Source organism: Hermetia illucens, chromosome 2 (genome assembly GCF_905115235.1).
Source record: "Hermetia illucens chromosome 2, iHerIll2.2.curated.20191125, whole genome shotgun sequence".
NCBI classification, from domain to species: domain Eukaryota; kingdom Metazoa; phylum Arthropoda; class Insecta; order Diptera; family Stratiomyidae; genus Hermetia; species Hermetia illucens.
Genome location: NC_051850.1, coordinates 124,035,636 through 124,053,642, shown reverse-complemented (window position 1 = coordinate 124,053,642; position 18,007 = coordinate 124,035,636). Strand labels below are relative to the sequence as shown.

Below are 18,007 nucleotides of genomic sequence, written 5' to 3'. Positions count from 1 at the left end.
AAGACATAAGGCTCAGCAAGAGATACTTTCCGTTGATTTTGGGCGTTGTCGCCTAGTCCTAGTCCTGCTTCTAATAACCACTAGGAGGCAATGTGGTCAGCATTGCGCTCGCCCGAGATTATTACCCTGATTTGACTCAGGTACTCATTCACAGCTGAGTCGACTGGTATCCGACGTCAAATCACGATGCAAATTCCACTGCCACCAGTGAGATTTGAACCGCGACCTTCCGTATGACAGCCTAGTGCTCTAACCACTGAGCTATCCGGACACAGTGTGACTATGAAGCATATCCTTAAAATAACTAATTTCTGTCCAGCTCCACTTAACCATCAAAATACCCATTGCCACTACCATCAAATCAACTAATTTGATCATAGTTCTTCAATCAACTTTGTGTATCAATCAGACAACATTAAACCTTGAAATCTTCAAATTGAGCCACTATTTACACGCAAACATTCCATCTGCCGCCACCTTTCCGCCAAGTGTTGATGGTCGTGATTCGTCAATTTCATTAACTTTTCAGTTCACTTCGGTAACATGTTATTGTCATTAATAGGCTTTTTTTGCCGCGGCTAACATCTTGAATTTCTCCTTTGTCGTTTGCGAGAAATTCTTGAGGTTCTTGTTCTGACATCTTGAAGAGCCCATTAGGAGCTGACAAGTGGTTTCGTATATGAAATTATTTAAGGCATTGGTGAGAGGTCTCATTTACTTCTGGTCATTGTCGAAATGTGTATCGCCTGAATGAGTAGCACATGTAGCTCTTTTTCTGAATACCATTTTACATACATGATGGGGGATGATGGTAATAAGAACAGTTTCCTTTTATTCTCTTTTCATGTCAATACATTTGAATTTAACTAACATTTATAATGAATCTATTGAAACTAAAATCTCATTTTCATCAATTCTTTTCAAACTTTGTGGCTAAATTTTCGCTTATATTTCATCCCTTTGGTCATATGCCAATATTGATTTTAATCGAATTATGGGAACCGATTACAGATATTTAAGGAAATCGAAAAAAAAACTGGCAGGAACTCCAACAAAGAAGGATTATGAGAAGCAGAGGATGAAACATTAGGTTGAAGACTGCAGACTATCTTACATTAAAGATGAACGCGACAAAATCGTGGAAGGATTTGAATATTATAAGCGGTGTCAACGTGGAATAAAGGGTGTGCAGGTGTCAGGGCATTCTGAAGGATTGTTGGCCATACTGGAGACGCGAAGGTTGATGCCTTCAAACTCAAATGCCTTTTGATCAGCAGTTCGTTATGTCACATTTGGAGCGATCGATCTGCGTGGTCTTCTGCAGAATGCAAGCTATAATAAAATGCGATGTTGGCGACTGTCAAGATTGGAAGTAAATAAAACCTGAGGGCAACTAGGAACAGAAAAGACGAGGAAACGAAGAAAGACCGTCGGCTCTGCTCATTAAACCGGTGGAAGGCAATACATTTGCGGAAGTCCTTAGTGAAATCCGCCACAGGATGAAACCCGCAGACAACGGAACAGAGGTGTCTTCCATATGGAAAACGAGGAGTGGCGCAGTCCTCGTCGAACTGGGCCCGGAAACGACTAGCAAGAGTACGTTCTACGAAGCGATCAAGGGGTTATTGGAGGAGAAGGCTCTTGTTTCTAGCTTAGAACTCATATGCTTTTTAGAAATCCTGGTTCTTGACCGCCTCACAGAAAAAGTCGAAGTGGAGGAGGCGATAAAGCGTGAATGTCCAGAGGTAATCAATGCTTGGATAGGTATCACCTCTGTAAATGCTCGGAGCCAAAAACTTGCTTCGGTGGAAGTCCGTGAGCAATACGCGAGGAAGCTCTTTAGCAGCGAGAGAATTAAGGGGGTCATCCCGTGTGTCGGATTCGCGGAATCGATTTTTTTTGTGGCATCAATTATATCTAGATATAGTGTAGAATATATGGGCAAAGTGATTTTTTGATATTCGGAGTCGTTCGAAAATTATAGTGTTAAACACGTGATAAGTCATATGTCAGATTTATGTCGATCGCCGTAATAAAGCTCGTATTTATCAATCCGCATGACATTCGAATGACTTCGCTAAAAGGACAAAAATTGAAGTTTTTTCAGGAAATCTAAGGTTTATGGAGTAAGTATAGCAGATTAATGGTCATTTAAAGTTTTATGGCTAAAATCCCATTCTACTTTTTAAATGCGTTTTTCTCGAAACTGCATGTTGAAAATCGGCTGCCACCATAGTCCAAAATCTATCCAACGAAATTTTTTGAAACTTTCAGGACTTATTCAGAACATATTTCCACGGTCTGCAAACTAGGATAATTGCGATTCGTTCAATAGTTTTTCTTTTATTCATTGAAGAAGCCGTGAAAAAGCACCAAAATTCCCAAAAAAAGTTTAACACGGCACCAAAAATTTTGCTTTTAATATTTTGTAATAATCCTAGTTTGCGGACTGTAGTTAAATCCGTATGTTAAAATGCCGTTTACTTTTTCTTTAAGATGACCACAGCGCCCACTAGCGTGGCAGCAGGAAAACACCTTTTTTGGAGAGGGGTGTATAAAATGCCCTGTATTTCAATAACCAACTATGCGATCAGAGTGGAAAAATTACTATGCACGCACAAGATATTAACAAATCTATGGTGAAAAATTCGCATGTGTATCTTTATCCAGTTCTCCACAAAAAATTTCTAAAAAAAGCTAGAAAACCGCCCTTCACACGGGATGACCCCCTTAAAATTGGATGGGTAGTATGCAGGGTACGAATGCGGGTAGGCCCCACCAAGTCTGGACTATGGACACATGCAACTTCTAAGAGACCGGACAGGAGGACATCATGCCGAAGATGCGGTCAAGTAGGTCATCAAGCGAAAACCTGGAATGAAAGCGTAAGTTGGGTTCTCTGCAGGGATCGTGGTGCGTTTGGTGAGAGCGTCGGGCTTGGAACGGTGTCCAATCTTCAAGGCGGAATTGGAAAGAGCTAGGGCGCGAATGTCATGATCCACATTTTTCAAATTAACATGCACCGGAATGCAACCGTTCACAGGTTACTAGTACAGTTCGCTGCGGAAGTAAATGCTGATCTAATGTTAATTAGCAAGTAATACCGAAACAGGGACCCAGCTCCATGGCATCTCGACTTATCGGGTTCGGGATAACGTTTGACTTGATGTTCTTGCCGAAGGCCGAGCGAATAGGTTTGCATATTGACCGGTGTGTATAGGGCCGGGAAAGTGCTTGAGGAGCTCATCAGAAGTAGACTCACTGAAGCGATCCGCGCTGCCGGGGACTTATCCCCAAGGCAGTTAGTGTTCAGAACAGGGGGATCCATAGTGGATACTATTATGGAGGTCGTAGATGCTGTTCATCGAGCCGAGGCACACAGCTGTCTACGTCGACGGATAGTGTTCCTCATCATATTTGATGTCAGAAATGCCTTCAAATTAGTAAGATGGACAGGTATGCTAGGCACATTAGAAAACTCATTTCACGTGCCAAGCTATCTCTTGAGGATATTGAGGGATTATTTGAAAGACCGCTTCCTGCTCTAAGAGACGCTAGGTGGACAAAGGAGGATGGGAATTACGTCGGGAGTAGCACAGGGATCCATCCTAGGCCCGGACCGTTACAATAGTCTGCTGAGACTCTATGTGCTCGAAGAGTCGTGCCTGGTGGGTTATGCAAACGACGTTGCGGAACTTGTTGCTGGACGTACTGTTGAACAGGCGCAAAGCAGACTGGGTATATTGATGCGATGGGTAAGCGGATGTATGACTGCTCATGGTTTCAGCCTTGCGCTGGAAAAAACGAAAAAGCCAAATAGTCATCTTGACCAGAAGGAGAATACCGACTCTGGGTCCTATATCAACCGACGAGTTGACTATAGATTCAAAACCAGCCATTAAATACCTTGGTTTAATGCTCGACTCGAAGATAAGCTTTTTCGAGCCTTGTCGCGCCCTTGAGTCGGCTAATGACGAATGTTGGGGTTCCTATTTCTACTAGTACACGTTTCCTTATGGGAGCAACGCAGTCGGTTTTGCTCTATGATGCGGAGGTATGGGCTGATGCCCTTGGCAAGGAGGTGCATCGTAAGTGCCTTGCTCAAGTGCAGAGACGGGAAGCTTTGCGAGTGGCGTCTGCTTATTACACTGTTTGTGCACCGGTCGTGATGGTGATCGCTGGAGTTGTCCCCGTTGCCCCCCTTGCCAAGGAGCGTAAAGCTATCTACCGCCGTAAGGGCGAGAACTTAAGACAGGTAGTTATCCGTAAGGAGCGTCAACGCACCCTTACTGACTTGCGACTTTCTTGGCAACATGAACCAAGGGGCAGATGGACTACGCGACTCATCGACAAATTAGACCCATGACTGAACCGAACGCATGGTGAGATTGATTACCTCTTTACTTGGGAATGCGCAATCTCCTAGTTGTGTGTTCTGCAATGGAATGGTGGACGACGCAGAACACACCTTTTTCTCTTGCGAGAGGTGGGACGGCTTTCGTCAGCAGCTTTATGCAAACGCAGGGGAGCTCTCTTCACACAACATTGTCAGAAGGATGCTGAAAGAGCGCTGGAAGCTGGAATCATTTTACGCATTATGTTCGGGCTTTTCTTATTGCGAAGAAAATTTAATTCGACCGGCGGAGGGATCGGATTGTAAGAGGTGCCTTGAACTAACAACTCCCTCCCCCCCCCTTTTCGTTGGTAAAAGGGATTCCCTGACTTGAAGGCTTCCAAAGCCGGGAGAGTGGGAGGGCTAGCCCGAAGTAATGTATCAAACGGTTCCAGGCTAATCCTCTGATGACAGGGAGCTGTTTAGTTGGTAGTATGACAGCGTGCTGTTATGTTGCGGGAGTTCAACACTGTGCGTAAACGCATTCATCTACCCTACTCCCAAAAAAAACTAAAGCTTGGGGGTAATAACCAATATGGCAGACTTGTGTGTTCGTTAGCACATGCCAGTGGTTTTGCACTTACGTATGCTTTTGTGCATGGAGTAAAGTGGAAATGCGTGAAGATGTGTTAGATCAATTCAGATGCGAACACATATATATGTGCATAGTTATGCGGTAACAGGCAAGGTGTGTTTGTTTAGGATGAATACAATATTTATGGTACATATGTGTATTTTGAAGATTCGAAAAATATGAAGGAATATTTCGTATTCTTAGCTATGTACGGTTGGAAAATCGTGCATGGAGACTTTCTCACATAAGATGAACACAAAACTTTTATACCCGAAGCGCCCAGCTTCCGATATTACGATTATTTTTCACGGTTTATGAATTTACTGCAATCAGCCCCCCAATAAAATTAATTAAAATTCTCAATAATATTTTAAGTTCAGTAAGTACTTGTTAAACATTTTATAAAATTTGAGAATTTCATCTAGTTCCTTTGAAAATCCATTTCTGAACCATGACATCTGGCAGCCCATTCCCTAATAAAAACTGCACAAATAAGATATAAAAAATATATTAAGATATAAAAATATCTAAAGTGTTATAACGGTGTAAAAATTTAAAGTTGAAATAAAGTGCAAGAATAATTAATCTTTAAAAATAAATTTAAAGTTGAAAAATTAAATCTGTACGTGTTGTAGTTTTATTTATGTTGTACTTTGGAGAAGTTTTGGTTTTAAAATTAAAAGTCTAACCGTGCAAAATAAGAAAGGAGTGTATCCTCAGTTGGATTTAACTAGAAAGTAGTAAAGTGTAAGTATGTGTGATCACTTTATTTTTTGGGGAGGTTTTAAGAATCTAATAAATGAAGAAAACTTCCAGGTAAAGGTAGTTGGTTAGGTGAAAGGCAGAATCATTGTTTTCAGTGAAATACCAGTTTTGACAAATTTCACTTTAGATGCCCAGAATGAGTTTTTTCCGCAGTGATTTCTATAGTCGGTTTTTTCGTATATGTGAAGCTAACAGCATACAGGACCTAGGGTTGAATATTTCGAATTCTCCTGAAACGGCATCTGACACTTCTTGGGTATTCCAAGAAGGATTTGAAATCTGACCTTCAATAGGGCTGGTTTTTCTTTAGAAGATATCTTTTTTTTTATGACTTATTGACGAAACTTCCGCTTAAAGATACCATGCTAGCTTAGAAAAATTAGCATTCCACAAGTTTTCGTACAAAACTTGCAAAAGAGTGCTAAGAGCTTGTCGATCAGCAGGTTCGATATGAATTTGCAAAAGCGCCCTAAGGTTCAGATTGTCAACCGAAGTTTCGAATTATATATATTAATTCTTCTTGGTGAGTAGGAGTGAAATATCTCTGACATTGCATTCAGTTCCAATGACTTGTCTAACATCCCCGAATTGTGCCTTTCATATAAAATGATGACTTAATATATCTTTGAATAGATCTTCAGTACTCTAATTGGCTGTTTGATCCCGCTCATTCTATAAATATGCGAAGCTTTATCGTTAGAACAGAAACAATCAGTCCATGTATCACAAGTTCTCAAGGTTACGCAAACTCATATTTTTGGTAGCACACCATTTGGAAGTTTTGAACAGATTGATCCTATTGTAATCAGTGGTGAATTTATGAATTGCCTTTGAAAGCGCATAATAGAAGTTCTGAAAAAAAGCCCATTATTTGATAGTAACACTTTTGGATCCGTCAGTCAACCTAATCCAAAGTTGAGTCTGTCTAGATTGCATTTCGTTATCGATGATGTTCTTCCTGTTGCCTTGGTTGGGGAACACAGAGAGATTCAACGGACTGTGTCTGTTCTTTCACTGAGTCTTGTAAGTATCTTGGCCAATGATTCATTACTCAACGAGAGTAAAGTAGGAGGCAAGTAGAGCCGGAATCAAGATAAATACCGATAAGCCCACGTCTGACTGGCTACACACACTTTTTCGGAGAATAGTTTATCTCACCCCCGTTTTAAGTTGAAACTGTTCCGCGCCAATGTTCTCCCCCTGTTTTGCAATGGGTATACTGTTACTTTGAATTTCCGAAAATTCATCGACTCATGTTCTCGTTATGTCATTATTCTGGCCTGAGGCAAGTTTCTCGGACAGTCGTGGCGAAGCTCGAGGAGATTGCTAGGAACCTTGCAATGGCACTTAGGTGTAGGTGATGCGCTATACAATGCATAGGGGTTTAAGGAACCATACCCACCAGTTGTCGAACGTATTCAATTGCGGCGTAAGCTTAAAAAAGTTTTCCCGGAATTCCACCTGCAGAAATCTAAATTTCCATTCTCTCTTTTGTACCTTGAAAAGGTCACTCGAAAGCAGTTGGCAGCAAGAATTTTCGTGGAAGTGTAGTTCGGACTATGTTTAGAAACTGACCAAGGGATATGGATCTGAAAAGTGCCCCTAGAAATGTAATGATTCAGTGTTTCCTTGAAAGCTCATCCGAGATTGTGATAAATTAGAAACCCGGAAGTTTTGGTGGCCTCGTGAGTTGCAGCTCAAGAATACACCCAAAGTCTTCTCTGCTTATCTTAAGAGGCGACTAAAAGAGATAGAAATTTGTCGGGTAACAGCCTTCAAATTTTGAAACGTTATTGCTACCGAAAAGTCGACGACACCGAGGATACGGCAACGACCTTTGGCTATCGAAAACGGTCTATAATTGGTTTCTTGAATTTGCGAACGCTTCTCGGTAACGGTAGCGAGGGTCCTCAGAATGCTCGCTTTCGCCAACTTGGGCCGGAATTCTGATATAAGCTGGACATTCTGTTCCTAAGCGAAGTAAGATGGTGGGGCTTTCGAGGGTATTTCTCTCCCTTCTATGATACTAATAGCAATGTGCTTTTGTACTCTGGAAAGGAGCATCGCAATTCTACAACGCTACGAACCATTGGAGACTTCCTATATAGTGGAGAAGGATGCTTCTATGAGCAACTAAACCCAGTTCAAGGGTGGCTTCCTAAAGGTAACATTGTCATTGTGATGGATGAAAACGCCTTGCTCGTACATATGATGGGGAAACACGGTCTTGGGGACCGTAATGGTAATGGCGGGAGTGATGATACCGAGCGAAATCGCAAGAAGTTCAGTGTTGAGTACACCATGATAAGAGAGAATTGGCTATTGCACTAGTCAGGAAAGTGTAAGATGCCGCAGATCGCAATGATTTCAAGAATGTATACCGCATCATGGAGAGCTTTCATGTGGTCGGTGTTGATGAAGGACTTCAACGGTCGACTTCCCATCCACGATGATGAACAACTGAAGAGGTCGAAGGAACACTTCACCACGGTTCTTAACCGTAACATTTCCAGTGAAGTTCCTCCTATGGTGGATGAAATGGCCAGTCATAGTTACATGCGGATACGGTATGTTCTTCCAAGTAGAGGAGAATTCATTTCGGCCATCAATGCACTCAAACGGGGTAAAGCCGCTGGGTTTGATGGTTTCCCCGCAGAGTTACTTATCTGCTGCTTCCATTCATACAGGAATCTTGGGAATCCAGGAGCTTTCCCAGAGAGTTGAAGAAGGGGATGATTGTGAGGATCCCAAGGAACGCGATTCGTTTTGAGTGTGACAATTGGAGGGGTATCTATGTGCTCCCTGCCGTTGCATGAAGAACATCTCGAAACCTAGATCGACAGAGAGCAGTGGAACCAACTCTGCCAAGATTGGCGACGAGTGGACCTCCCCAAGAGCACTTGGCGCGGAACAGTAGAGGAGGAGTGCGAGCGTCTCCGGAAATCGTGGGGAGAGTTGAAAGGTTTTTCAGGTAATCGCGAGCCATGGCGCGTAGGTGTGGTTGACGTGCTGTATCCACCAAGGGGCGAATGGCAACCAGATATTTCTAAGCGGCAAAACATCAACATGCAACATGTCAAAGACGAAGTGGTTGAAAGAAAAGTGATTGTGCTCTCGCGTGCGAACGCTTAAATACACAGTACGCTGACCATGATGGTTGGGCGAACATTCTGGGGCATAGTTCCACTACATGGAAATACCAACTTCCTTCTTGAAGATTATATTATGTTAAGCATAGTATTGAGATTACATTGCGTTTGATATTCGGCAACTTAAGAGTGGTAATAGTAATGCTAGGGCACAGGCTAGTTTTCTAGGTAATGTCTATATTTGGGCGGTATATTAGGTTTTACGCAATGCGATGGGTGTAGGGTAGTCTGATAGGTCAAAAGGTGACAGACTCGGGGCTTGTATTGATTTAACGGATTTTTAGCATACTGATAGAGAGTGCCAGGGGAACATTCGTTAATCGAACCGACATGGGACAGCTTAAAGCCGGGACTTGATCAATTAAGAGGGAGGGGTCTCACAAGCTAAATATACCCAAGTAACGCTCAAATGCTGTTCTTTTTATGTTATTTCATTTCTGATTTTCTTTTCATTACAGTCCAAGATGTGTGAACCGTGTTGCATACCATGCGCAGAGCCCGTTGGGGGATCTTCTTGTTGTCCGCCCCCTTGTAGCCCTTGTTGTCCACCATGTTGTCCGCCGCCATCTTGTTGCCCTGATGTGCGTTTCTAGTATTATCCGCTTATTATTCAATAAATTTTGATTTTTTTTAGGTTCGCCGATGTCGAAGTCGAGAGTTGCGAGCATCAATATTATATACGCAATGCTACTGCATTAAACGAAATGGATTACAAGATGATTGTCCACGTAGCGAGTGCCAAGGGAAACCATGTTGTCTTACAATGCCTGATCCGTCTTGCACTCCGGCTTGTTTTTCTAGACGATTTACAAATATGACGATGGGAGTGACCAAAATCCGAACCGGTTCAGAAAACTGTGGTGGAAACGCTGAGGGTGGATTCCGTGGTGAAATTGGTGGCAGTGGTGCTGGCGGTGGTGGTTTTTGTGGTCCAAGTTGCCCACAAGAATGTGACCCGATCGTTTTGCCACCAGTGTGCTATCCATGTGGACCCTGTGGTGTGACGGGACCTATTCCGTGTATGCCCTGCCCACCTTGTGGGCCATGCCCGCCCTGTGCGCCGTGTCCACCACCTTGTGGACCATCACCTTATGACCCAACTAGAGTTTGTGCTCCATGCGGACCGCCTTGCCTTCCATGCGGGCCTTGCAGTCCCTGTGGTCCTCCTTCTCCTTGCCTGCCATATGTAGTTTGCTCTTGAGCATTTAGATGGCGCTATAGGGTATGGTCGGTTTTTCTATTTTGAAAAGTTGGAATATATTTTTTTCTTTCAGAATTATCCGATGTGGGGGAAATCGATACTATGATTGATTGATTGATCGTAATCTGGAATCCGAAACAACAAATGCGAAAGTCAGTATTTATTTTTGCCGGTTATATATGTATAATAGTACTGTGATTTTTCTGAGATACAAGTTGTCCTGATCCTACCTTATAGCACATTTAAAATGAAAGCAGTTTAAGCAACCCAAATTTGCAGTTTTATTATTAACCGTTTTCACTTTTATTATTACTTCAAGAAGTCGCACTTTTAATTTGAAAATGAAGCAGGTCTTGCTGGCTTGGACGTTTTTCCATTTTGCTAAGGAACTTTTCGGTGTTTTGCTAAGAACATTCTCAAAACTAAAAATAAGATCAGACTTTTGAAAAAAACAATGAAACTTCCATTCATTGGGTTCGAAAGTCCATAAGTTTGAGATCGGTTTGAAATTTCGCGAAAAGAGTGAGTTCGCCTTTTTGGAAGATGAGTCCAAAGCAGTTTTCCTATTAAAGAAATAACTGCGGTATAGAGAGATTATAATGCATCATAATGGGTAATGTATAGATGGCTTCTTGCGTCTTTTTATGACAACTAATTTGTTTTACGGGTGTTGATGAATGCGTGTTCATTCCGTGGAGCACCAAATGGGTTTTATTCTTGGTTGGGTGAAACCAAGAAGACGAAACACAGGAACTTCGTCTCCCAGTGCATTGGTAGAAAATGTATGTTAACAAAATCATTGCGCATCATAGACCATCTTCTATACGTGCGCGAGATAAATTCCGCGCTTAAGGTTTAGTGTTCGTGCTGTGCATGTGATGCAGTGCATTGGTGTGCGCCAACGTGGTTGCGAGCACATGGCTCCGAGATGCTGAGGGCATGTCCCACTGCTGAGCTTTTTATGGCTTACTATACAGGATATGGAAACACGCACAAGAAAACCATCTAGATGGACATATTGATATACCAATACATAAACCACAAGGGCTACGGGCCAGATAGCTACTTTGTTCTTACCTCACGGATACGCAATGACCGCAATGCCCCAATGTTTGTAGTTTTCTTGGGTGAGACACTAAGAAATCTTTATGCTATTAAATGCTAAGAACATTGAATACTTGCAAAAATTACATATGAACACACATGCAAAGAATATTCGCTTTTTTGGAAAGTTTAGGTGTGCAGTTTAAAAATTTTTTATCATTAATTTCCATGCGCCATATGCGCGTGTAGATATTAAATATTTGTGACTTGGTGGAAATTGGCTTGTCCCTCAACATATCCAGTTTACCCGTTGGGGAGTTCCGTCCCCACGTACTCGAGGAGGGCGATCAGAGCCGAGTCTGCAAGGGACTCATCTGAAGGGGCTCTGCCACGAAGCCTGACGGGAGATTATCTGGTACCATGGGAACCGGGATGGCCCTCTGAGAGCATATCCTCCAGGAAAATTCCTGGAGGATGTGTTCTCGGTCCGGTTATTTGCGGTTGGCCCCTTAGTGCTTAGAGTTTCATGGTGGTTGTGGTTATGCCTACATCGCGGGCAGAGCTCCTCGGAGCTCAGAATAAACCAGGACCGCTGTGCTTGCATGGCGGGCCTCTGATTGTGGTCCCAAAATCAATCCGTATCCGAACAGGACCGTGGGATTATGCCTTCACGGCAGGTACTCACGTTAAGCCCCCCCCAGGACTTTCATGTTCCTCAACATAGGTGCTCAGAGGTGGCAGTGAGGAAGACGGGGCGGCAACCCTGTCGGGCAAACCAAAACCAAGTGGCCGAGGAGAACCTCCAGGAGACGATGTACTCACTTTGGTTTGGCAGCCGTGATGCAGTAGGCGAATGCTCCAAAGGCCTAATTAGGGCGATCAGTCCCGAGTCTGCACGGGGATTTATCTGAAGTAGCAAATTGGTCACGAAACCTTACCAAGGGTATACTGGTACCGTGGGAACCGGGATAGCCCCTGGACTCTCATACTTCGGGTGAACTCCCATTGTATGTGAGTAGAGCTCGGTTGTTTGCGGTAGGCCCCCTAGTGGGAGTTTCATGGGGGTTGTGGTTATGTTCAAGAGAGAAGAGACCTTCGGGCCTCGACGTGGTGCTGCGTTTCAACACGGGTGCCGTACTCCTTAGTTCGGTAAAGATTTGGGTATGTCTTGCGTCCACCAGTATGAATGCTAAGCCATGCACTTGGTATAGACTGGTACCGTTGTTGCTTGTTTGAGAGGGGCTGTGATTGTGGTCACAAAATCAATCCGTGTCTTAAGAGGACCGTGGGATTAAGTCTCCACGACAGGTACCTACGTTAAACACTCGAGGGCTTAACTGTCCCTCAACATATGAATTTATTTTTGCCTGTGCATTTGTAAGCCCACTTGCTTCCCCGAATTTGACGTTTCTGAGGGAGTTGTATGTATGGCTGTCAGTTGCATACCAGCACATCTAGGCTTTCTACGATTTTTTATACAAGTTTCTTGTATTTGTTACATTTGGAATTATGTGACTTTATATAAGATTCCCTTGTACAGCATTCTAAATAAATAAGTTCTTAAATAAAAGCGGTTGCAGGTTCTCTGGCTTGGCTCTCTAAATCCTGTCGAGATTTGGAGCTATGCAGTAGTAGTGCTGCCGGGGCGAAACTCTTGGCCCTCCCCTATAATGTGGGTTAACTACCCCAGAATTGCTATGATTTTTCTAGAACCAACTCTGGTTGCGGCCAAAATGTCATTTTTCGGAATTAGTGGTCTTAATTGAGAATCACTGAGTAGGAGTTTATAAAATTGCTCCCAGTCAAGTTGGATTGCATTAGGCTATGATGAATCCATCAGTTGAATAGTTCCCAACTCCCAGCAGGTATACTGCTACTGTTAAAATCAGTTCTCCTAGCACATCCCAACTTGAATTCACATTGGGCTAAGGTAGGTCACACCGGCATGAGTATGTGAGCCAATAGTTTCGAAGGAGTAATTTGTTTCCGGTAGTTGGTCTATTAATTGTTGAATTCAGACACCTCATTCGCGAGCCTCTTCAACGCAATGAAGAATAAATGTTTCTACTAAAGCTCCTTTACTACTGATACTATAGTTTCTGAAGTTTGCAGAGCGAATTCAAATCGTCCTTCAAATCGTTTATGATTGAATAAAGCTCTCAGTTCTTGATGGAAATGTGCTGTTTAAGTTAAATTTTTGTACCTTGCTCATTATTTTTCCAGGTAATTTGGTGATAGCGATGAGATTAGACTGGGAACTTCAGATTTTCTCAGTTCTGAGGGGAACTTGATGAAGACAGCGATAACTTTCGAGAGTTATTTTCAACTTAGAATATCTGTTTGTATAGCTCCATTGACTGTTGAATTAGTTGAAGTAGGCATGCGTATCTAAGGTGTATATTTTGGTTAAAAATGTAATGAAGGGCTTACCCATTAGTTCCCTCTGTTGTGAGGGAATCAGCAGCTAGTTTAAGGCGTAGATCGCTTCCACACCTATCTGCCCTGTTGCTTAATATTGTTTCAAGTTTCCAATCAAAACCAAACTTTATTGTCATGTAATTCCTCAAAATTAATTATTCATATTATCGTTTGGAAAAAATGTCGAGTCTTCCTCCAGTTTAGGCAGCTTTCAGTCCCATTTATACCCTCAGATATTCTCAAGATTGCCTGTCGAGTTTGATTCTGTCCCCTTAGATTACCACCCGATACTTAATCATTTGTTTCACTATTGCCGTGTGGATCCATCGTGTGTCTTCTAGAATAGCGTTTTGTCTAGTGTAATCCCTAACTATTTGATTTTCTTCCAATTTAGCTTTATTGCCACGAAGTTAGGTGGGCGTTTAAGCAACAACCGGCGTCCGGTCTAGGCCTGCCTTAATAAGGAACTCCAGACATCCCGGTTTTGCGTCGAGGTCTATCAATTCGATACCGCAAAAAGTTGTCTGGCGCCCAGACCTACGCCATCGCTCTATCTCAGGCAGGGTCTGCTTCTTCTTTTTCTACCATAGATAAGTGTATTGATCTTATAGACTTTCCGGGCTCGATCAGCCTCATCCATACGGATTAAGTGGCCCGCCCACCGCAATCTACTGAGCTGGATTTTATCTAGAACTAGACCATGGTACCGCTCATAAAGTTCGTCGTTATGTAGGCTACGGAATTCGAATGCGGCCCAGTGTTCGCAATGTTGTTCGTTAAGAACTCAAGTTTGCGAGGAACACATGAGGACTGGCACTTTGACCATGTGGTGAGACGTTTCGAGCGAAACAGTTTTTGTAAGCTGAAATAGATTCTGTTAGCAGCCAACAACCGTGCGCGGATTTCATCGTCGTAGCTGTTTTCGGTTTTGTTTTTCGACCCTAGACAGGAGAAATTATCAACGGTCTCAAAGTTGTAGTCTCCTATCTTTATTATTCTCAATTGACCAGGGAGGTTTGATGTTGTTGGTTGGATGGCTTTTGGTGCTGATGTTCCTACCGCGCTTCATCATCATCATCAACGGCGCAACAACCGGTATCCGGTCTAGGCCTGCCTTAATAAGGAACTCCAGACATCCCGGTTTTGCGCCGAGGTCCACCAATTCGATATCCCTAAAAGCTGTCTGGCGTCCTGGCCCACGCCATCGCTCCATCTTAGGCAGGGTCTGCCACGTCTTCTTTTTCTACCATAGATATTGCCCTTATAGACTCTTCGGGTGGGATCATCTTCATCCATACGGATTAAGTGACCCGCCCACCGTAACCTATTGAGCCGGATTTTATCCACAACCTGACGGTCATGGTATCGCTCATATATTTCGTCATTGTGTAGGCTACGGAATCGTCCATCCTCATGTAGGGGGCCAAAAATTCTTCGGAGGATTCTTCTCTCGAACGCGGCCAAGAGTTCGCAATTTTTCTTGCTAAGAACACAAGTTTCCGAGGAATACATGAGGACTGGCAAAATCATAGTCTTGTACAGTAAGAGGTTTGACCCCATGGTGAGACGTTTCGAGCGGAACAGTCTTTGTAAGCTGAAATAGGCTCTGTTGGCTGACAACAACCGTGCGCGGATTTCATCATCGTTGATGTTATCGCTTGTGATTTTCGACCCTAGATAGGAGAAATTGTCAACGGTCTCAAAGTTGTATTCTCCTATCCTTATTATTCTTCGTGGTTGTGTTTGACCAGCGCGGTTTGATGTTGTTGGTTGATTCGTCTTCGGTGCTGACGTTGCCACCATATATTTTGTCTTGCCTTCATTGATGTGCAGCCCAAGATCTCGCGCCTATCGTCGCCTGCTCGATCTGGATGAAGGCAGTTTGTACGTCTAGGGTGGTTCTTCCCATGATGTCGATATCGTCAGCATAGGCCAGTAGTTGGGTGGACTTGAAGAGGATCGTACCTCTTGCATCACGGATCACTTTCTCGAGGGCCAGGTTAAAGAGGACGCATGATAGCGCATCGCCTTGTCGTAGACCGTTGTTGATGTCGAATGGTCTTGAGAGTGATCCTGCTGCTTTTATCAGGCCTCGCACATTGGTCAGGGTCAGCCTAGTCAGTCTTATTAGTTTCGTCGGGATACCGAATTCTCTCATGGCCGTGTACAGTTTTACCCTGGCTACGCTATCATAGGCGGCTTTAAAGTCGATGAACAGATGGTGCAACTGTTGTCCACATTCCAACAGTTTTTCCATCGCCTGCCGCAGAGAGAAAATCTGATCTATTGCTGATTTGCCTGGAGTGAAGCCTCTTTGGTATGGGCCAATGATGTTCTGGGCGTATGGGACTATCCGGCCTAGCAAGATAGTGGAGAATATCTTATAGATGGTACTCAGCAACGTGATACCTCTATAATTGCTGCACTGTGTGATATCTCCCTTTTTATGTATGAGACAGATTATGCCTCGTTGCCAATCGTCAGGCATTGATTCGCTGTCCCATACCTTGAGCACAAGTTGATGAACCACTTGGTGTAACTGATCGCCTCCATATTTAACCAATTCGGCTGTAATTCCATCGGCTCCTGGCGACTTATGATTTTTTAGCCGATGAATTGCACGGACTGTTTCTCCTAAACTTGGTGGTGGCAGTATTTGTCCGTCGTCTTCAGTTGGCGAGACCTCCAACTCGCCGATGTTCTGGTTGTTCAGTAGCTCATCAAAGTACTCAACCCATCGCTCTAATATGCCCATTCTGTCGGAAATCAGATTTCCCTCTTTGTCTCGACAGGATGAGCATCGAGGTGTATAAGGCTTCATCCTGCTGACTTGTTGGTAAAACTTCCGCGCTTGGTGCGGTTGCTCTGTGTACTTCTCTAGTTCACAGACTTGTTGGTTCTGCCAGGCTTCCTTTTTCCGTCTGTGAAGTCGCTTCTCCGCTCGACGGAGTTCGTGATAAGTCTCTGCGCGTGCCCGCGTTCTTTGAGAATGCAACATTACTCGGTATGCGGCATTCTTCCGTTCCGTTGCTAGCTTACATTCATCGTCAAACCAGCCGTTCCGACTCCTTTTGCGGCTGTGGCCAAGTATATTTGTGGCTGTATCCATGATGACGTTCTTCAGGTGGTTGTGAAGATCATTTGTTGATGCTTCGTCTCCAGGTCCTCTGTTGACTGTGGTTATTGCGGCACCCATTTCCCTCTTATAGGTCTCGCGGAGGGTTGTGTTGTGGATGGCTTCAGTGTTTACTCTCACCTGATTGCCAGAGGGGATTCTAGGTGGTATTGTTACTCGAGCTCGGAGCACCATGCCAACGAGATAGTGATCCGAGTCTATATTGGCCCCCCTATATGTTCTGACATTCATCAAGGCTGAGAGGTGGCGGCGTTCGATCAACAGGTGGTCAATTTGGTTGAAAGTGATCCCATCTGGAGAGGCCCACGTATGTTTGTGGACCGCTTTCCGCGCAAACCAGGTACTTCCAACAACCATTTCGTGTGACCCTGCTAATTGAATAGTCCGCAGTCCGTTATCATTTGTTTTTTCGTGTAAGCTATGGGAGCCAACGTATCGCCTGAATACGGGCTCCTTCCCTACTTGGCTGTTAAAATCCCCAAGTATGATTTTGATATCATATCTGGGACAGGCTTCGAGGGTTCGTTCTACTGCCTCGTAGAAGGTATCCTTCTCCGACTCTGCAGTCTCCTCTTTAGGGGCGTGAACGTTTATGAGGCTTATATTTCTAAACTTGCCTCGCAAGCGCAGAGTGCATAGCCGTTCGCTTATGTTTTCAAAGCCGATAACAGCAGGTTTAATTTTTTGGCTGACTAAGAAACCTACTCCGAGCACATGGTTTACTGGATGACCGCTATAATATATGGTGTAGTGGCTCTTCTCCAGGAAACCGGTCCCTGTCCATCGCATCTCTTGCAACGCTGTTATATCAGCCCTATATTGGGACAGGGTATCGGCTAGCTGCTTATCAGCTTCATCTCTGTACAGGGATCGCACGTTCCATGAGAAAATGCGCAAATCGTTGTTCCTTTGTCGTTGCCGGGTCCGTCGTTTTAAAATCCGTCCTATCCGAGGCTCCTGTTGTGGTTTCGTAACAAGTTGTTTTCCGTTTTCCGCGCTTAAGGGGGGCCTGCTTAAGGGGGTCATCCCGTGTGAGGGCCGTTTTTTTTGTTGCCTTTTTTTGAAAAATTATTGTGAAGGACTGGATAAAGATAGAAACGTGATTTTTTCACCATATGTTTATTGATATCTCTAGTATATGTGATAAATTTTTCAGCTTGATTTCGTAGCTAATTTTTGGAATAAGTGCTAATTTAAGCACCCATCTCCAAAAAAAGGTGTTTTTCTGCTGCCATGCTGGAGGGCGCTGTATTAATCTGAGGGAAAAAAACTATACGGCATTTTAATGTGGACAATACTCCACGGTTCGCAAACTAGGATAATTAGA

General features: G+C 43.7%; 1 protein-coding gene across 3 annotated transcripts; it reads left to right on the top strand.

Annotated features, from left to right (window-relative positions):
* Positions 1–5,431: 5,431 nt before the first annotated feature.
* LOC119649057 (sperm mitochondrial-associated cysteine-rich protein-like) lies at positions 5,432–10,201 on the top strand. 3 transcript variants are annotated; one of them, XM_038051040.1, is made up of 5 exons: positions 5,432–5,677; positions 9,166–9,279; positions 9,340–9,462; positions 9,516–10,103; positions 10,156–10,201. In XM_038051040.1, exons 3-4 carry the CDS (start codon positions 9,346–9,348, stop codon positions 10,080–10,082), a joined length of 684 nt encoding a protein of 227 aa, XP_037906968.1. In that variant the 5' UTR covers positions 5,432–5,677; positions 9,166–9,279; positions 9,340–9,345; the 3' UTR covers positions 10,083–10,103; positions 10,156–10,201. The 3 variants fall into 3 exon arrangements, with proteins under 3 accessions (XP_037906968.1, XP_037906967.1, XP_037906966.1); XM_038051039.1 differs by lacking the exon at positions 9,166–9,279; XM_038051038.1 differs by lacking the exon at positions 9,166–9,279 and having other exon boundaries at positions 5,432–5,714.
* Positions 10,202–18,007: the final 7,806 nt, after the last annotated feature.

Coding starts and splice junctions, on each gene's coding strand:
- LOC119649057 (XM_038051039.1), top strand. CDS start 9,346: ATGTGTGAACCGTGTTGCATACCATGCGCAGAGCCCGTTGGGGGATCT. Junction 9,463..9,515: donor CGCCATCTTGTTGCCCTGAT/GTGCGTTTCTAG, acceptor GATTTTTTTTAG/GTTCGCCGATGTCGAAGTCG.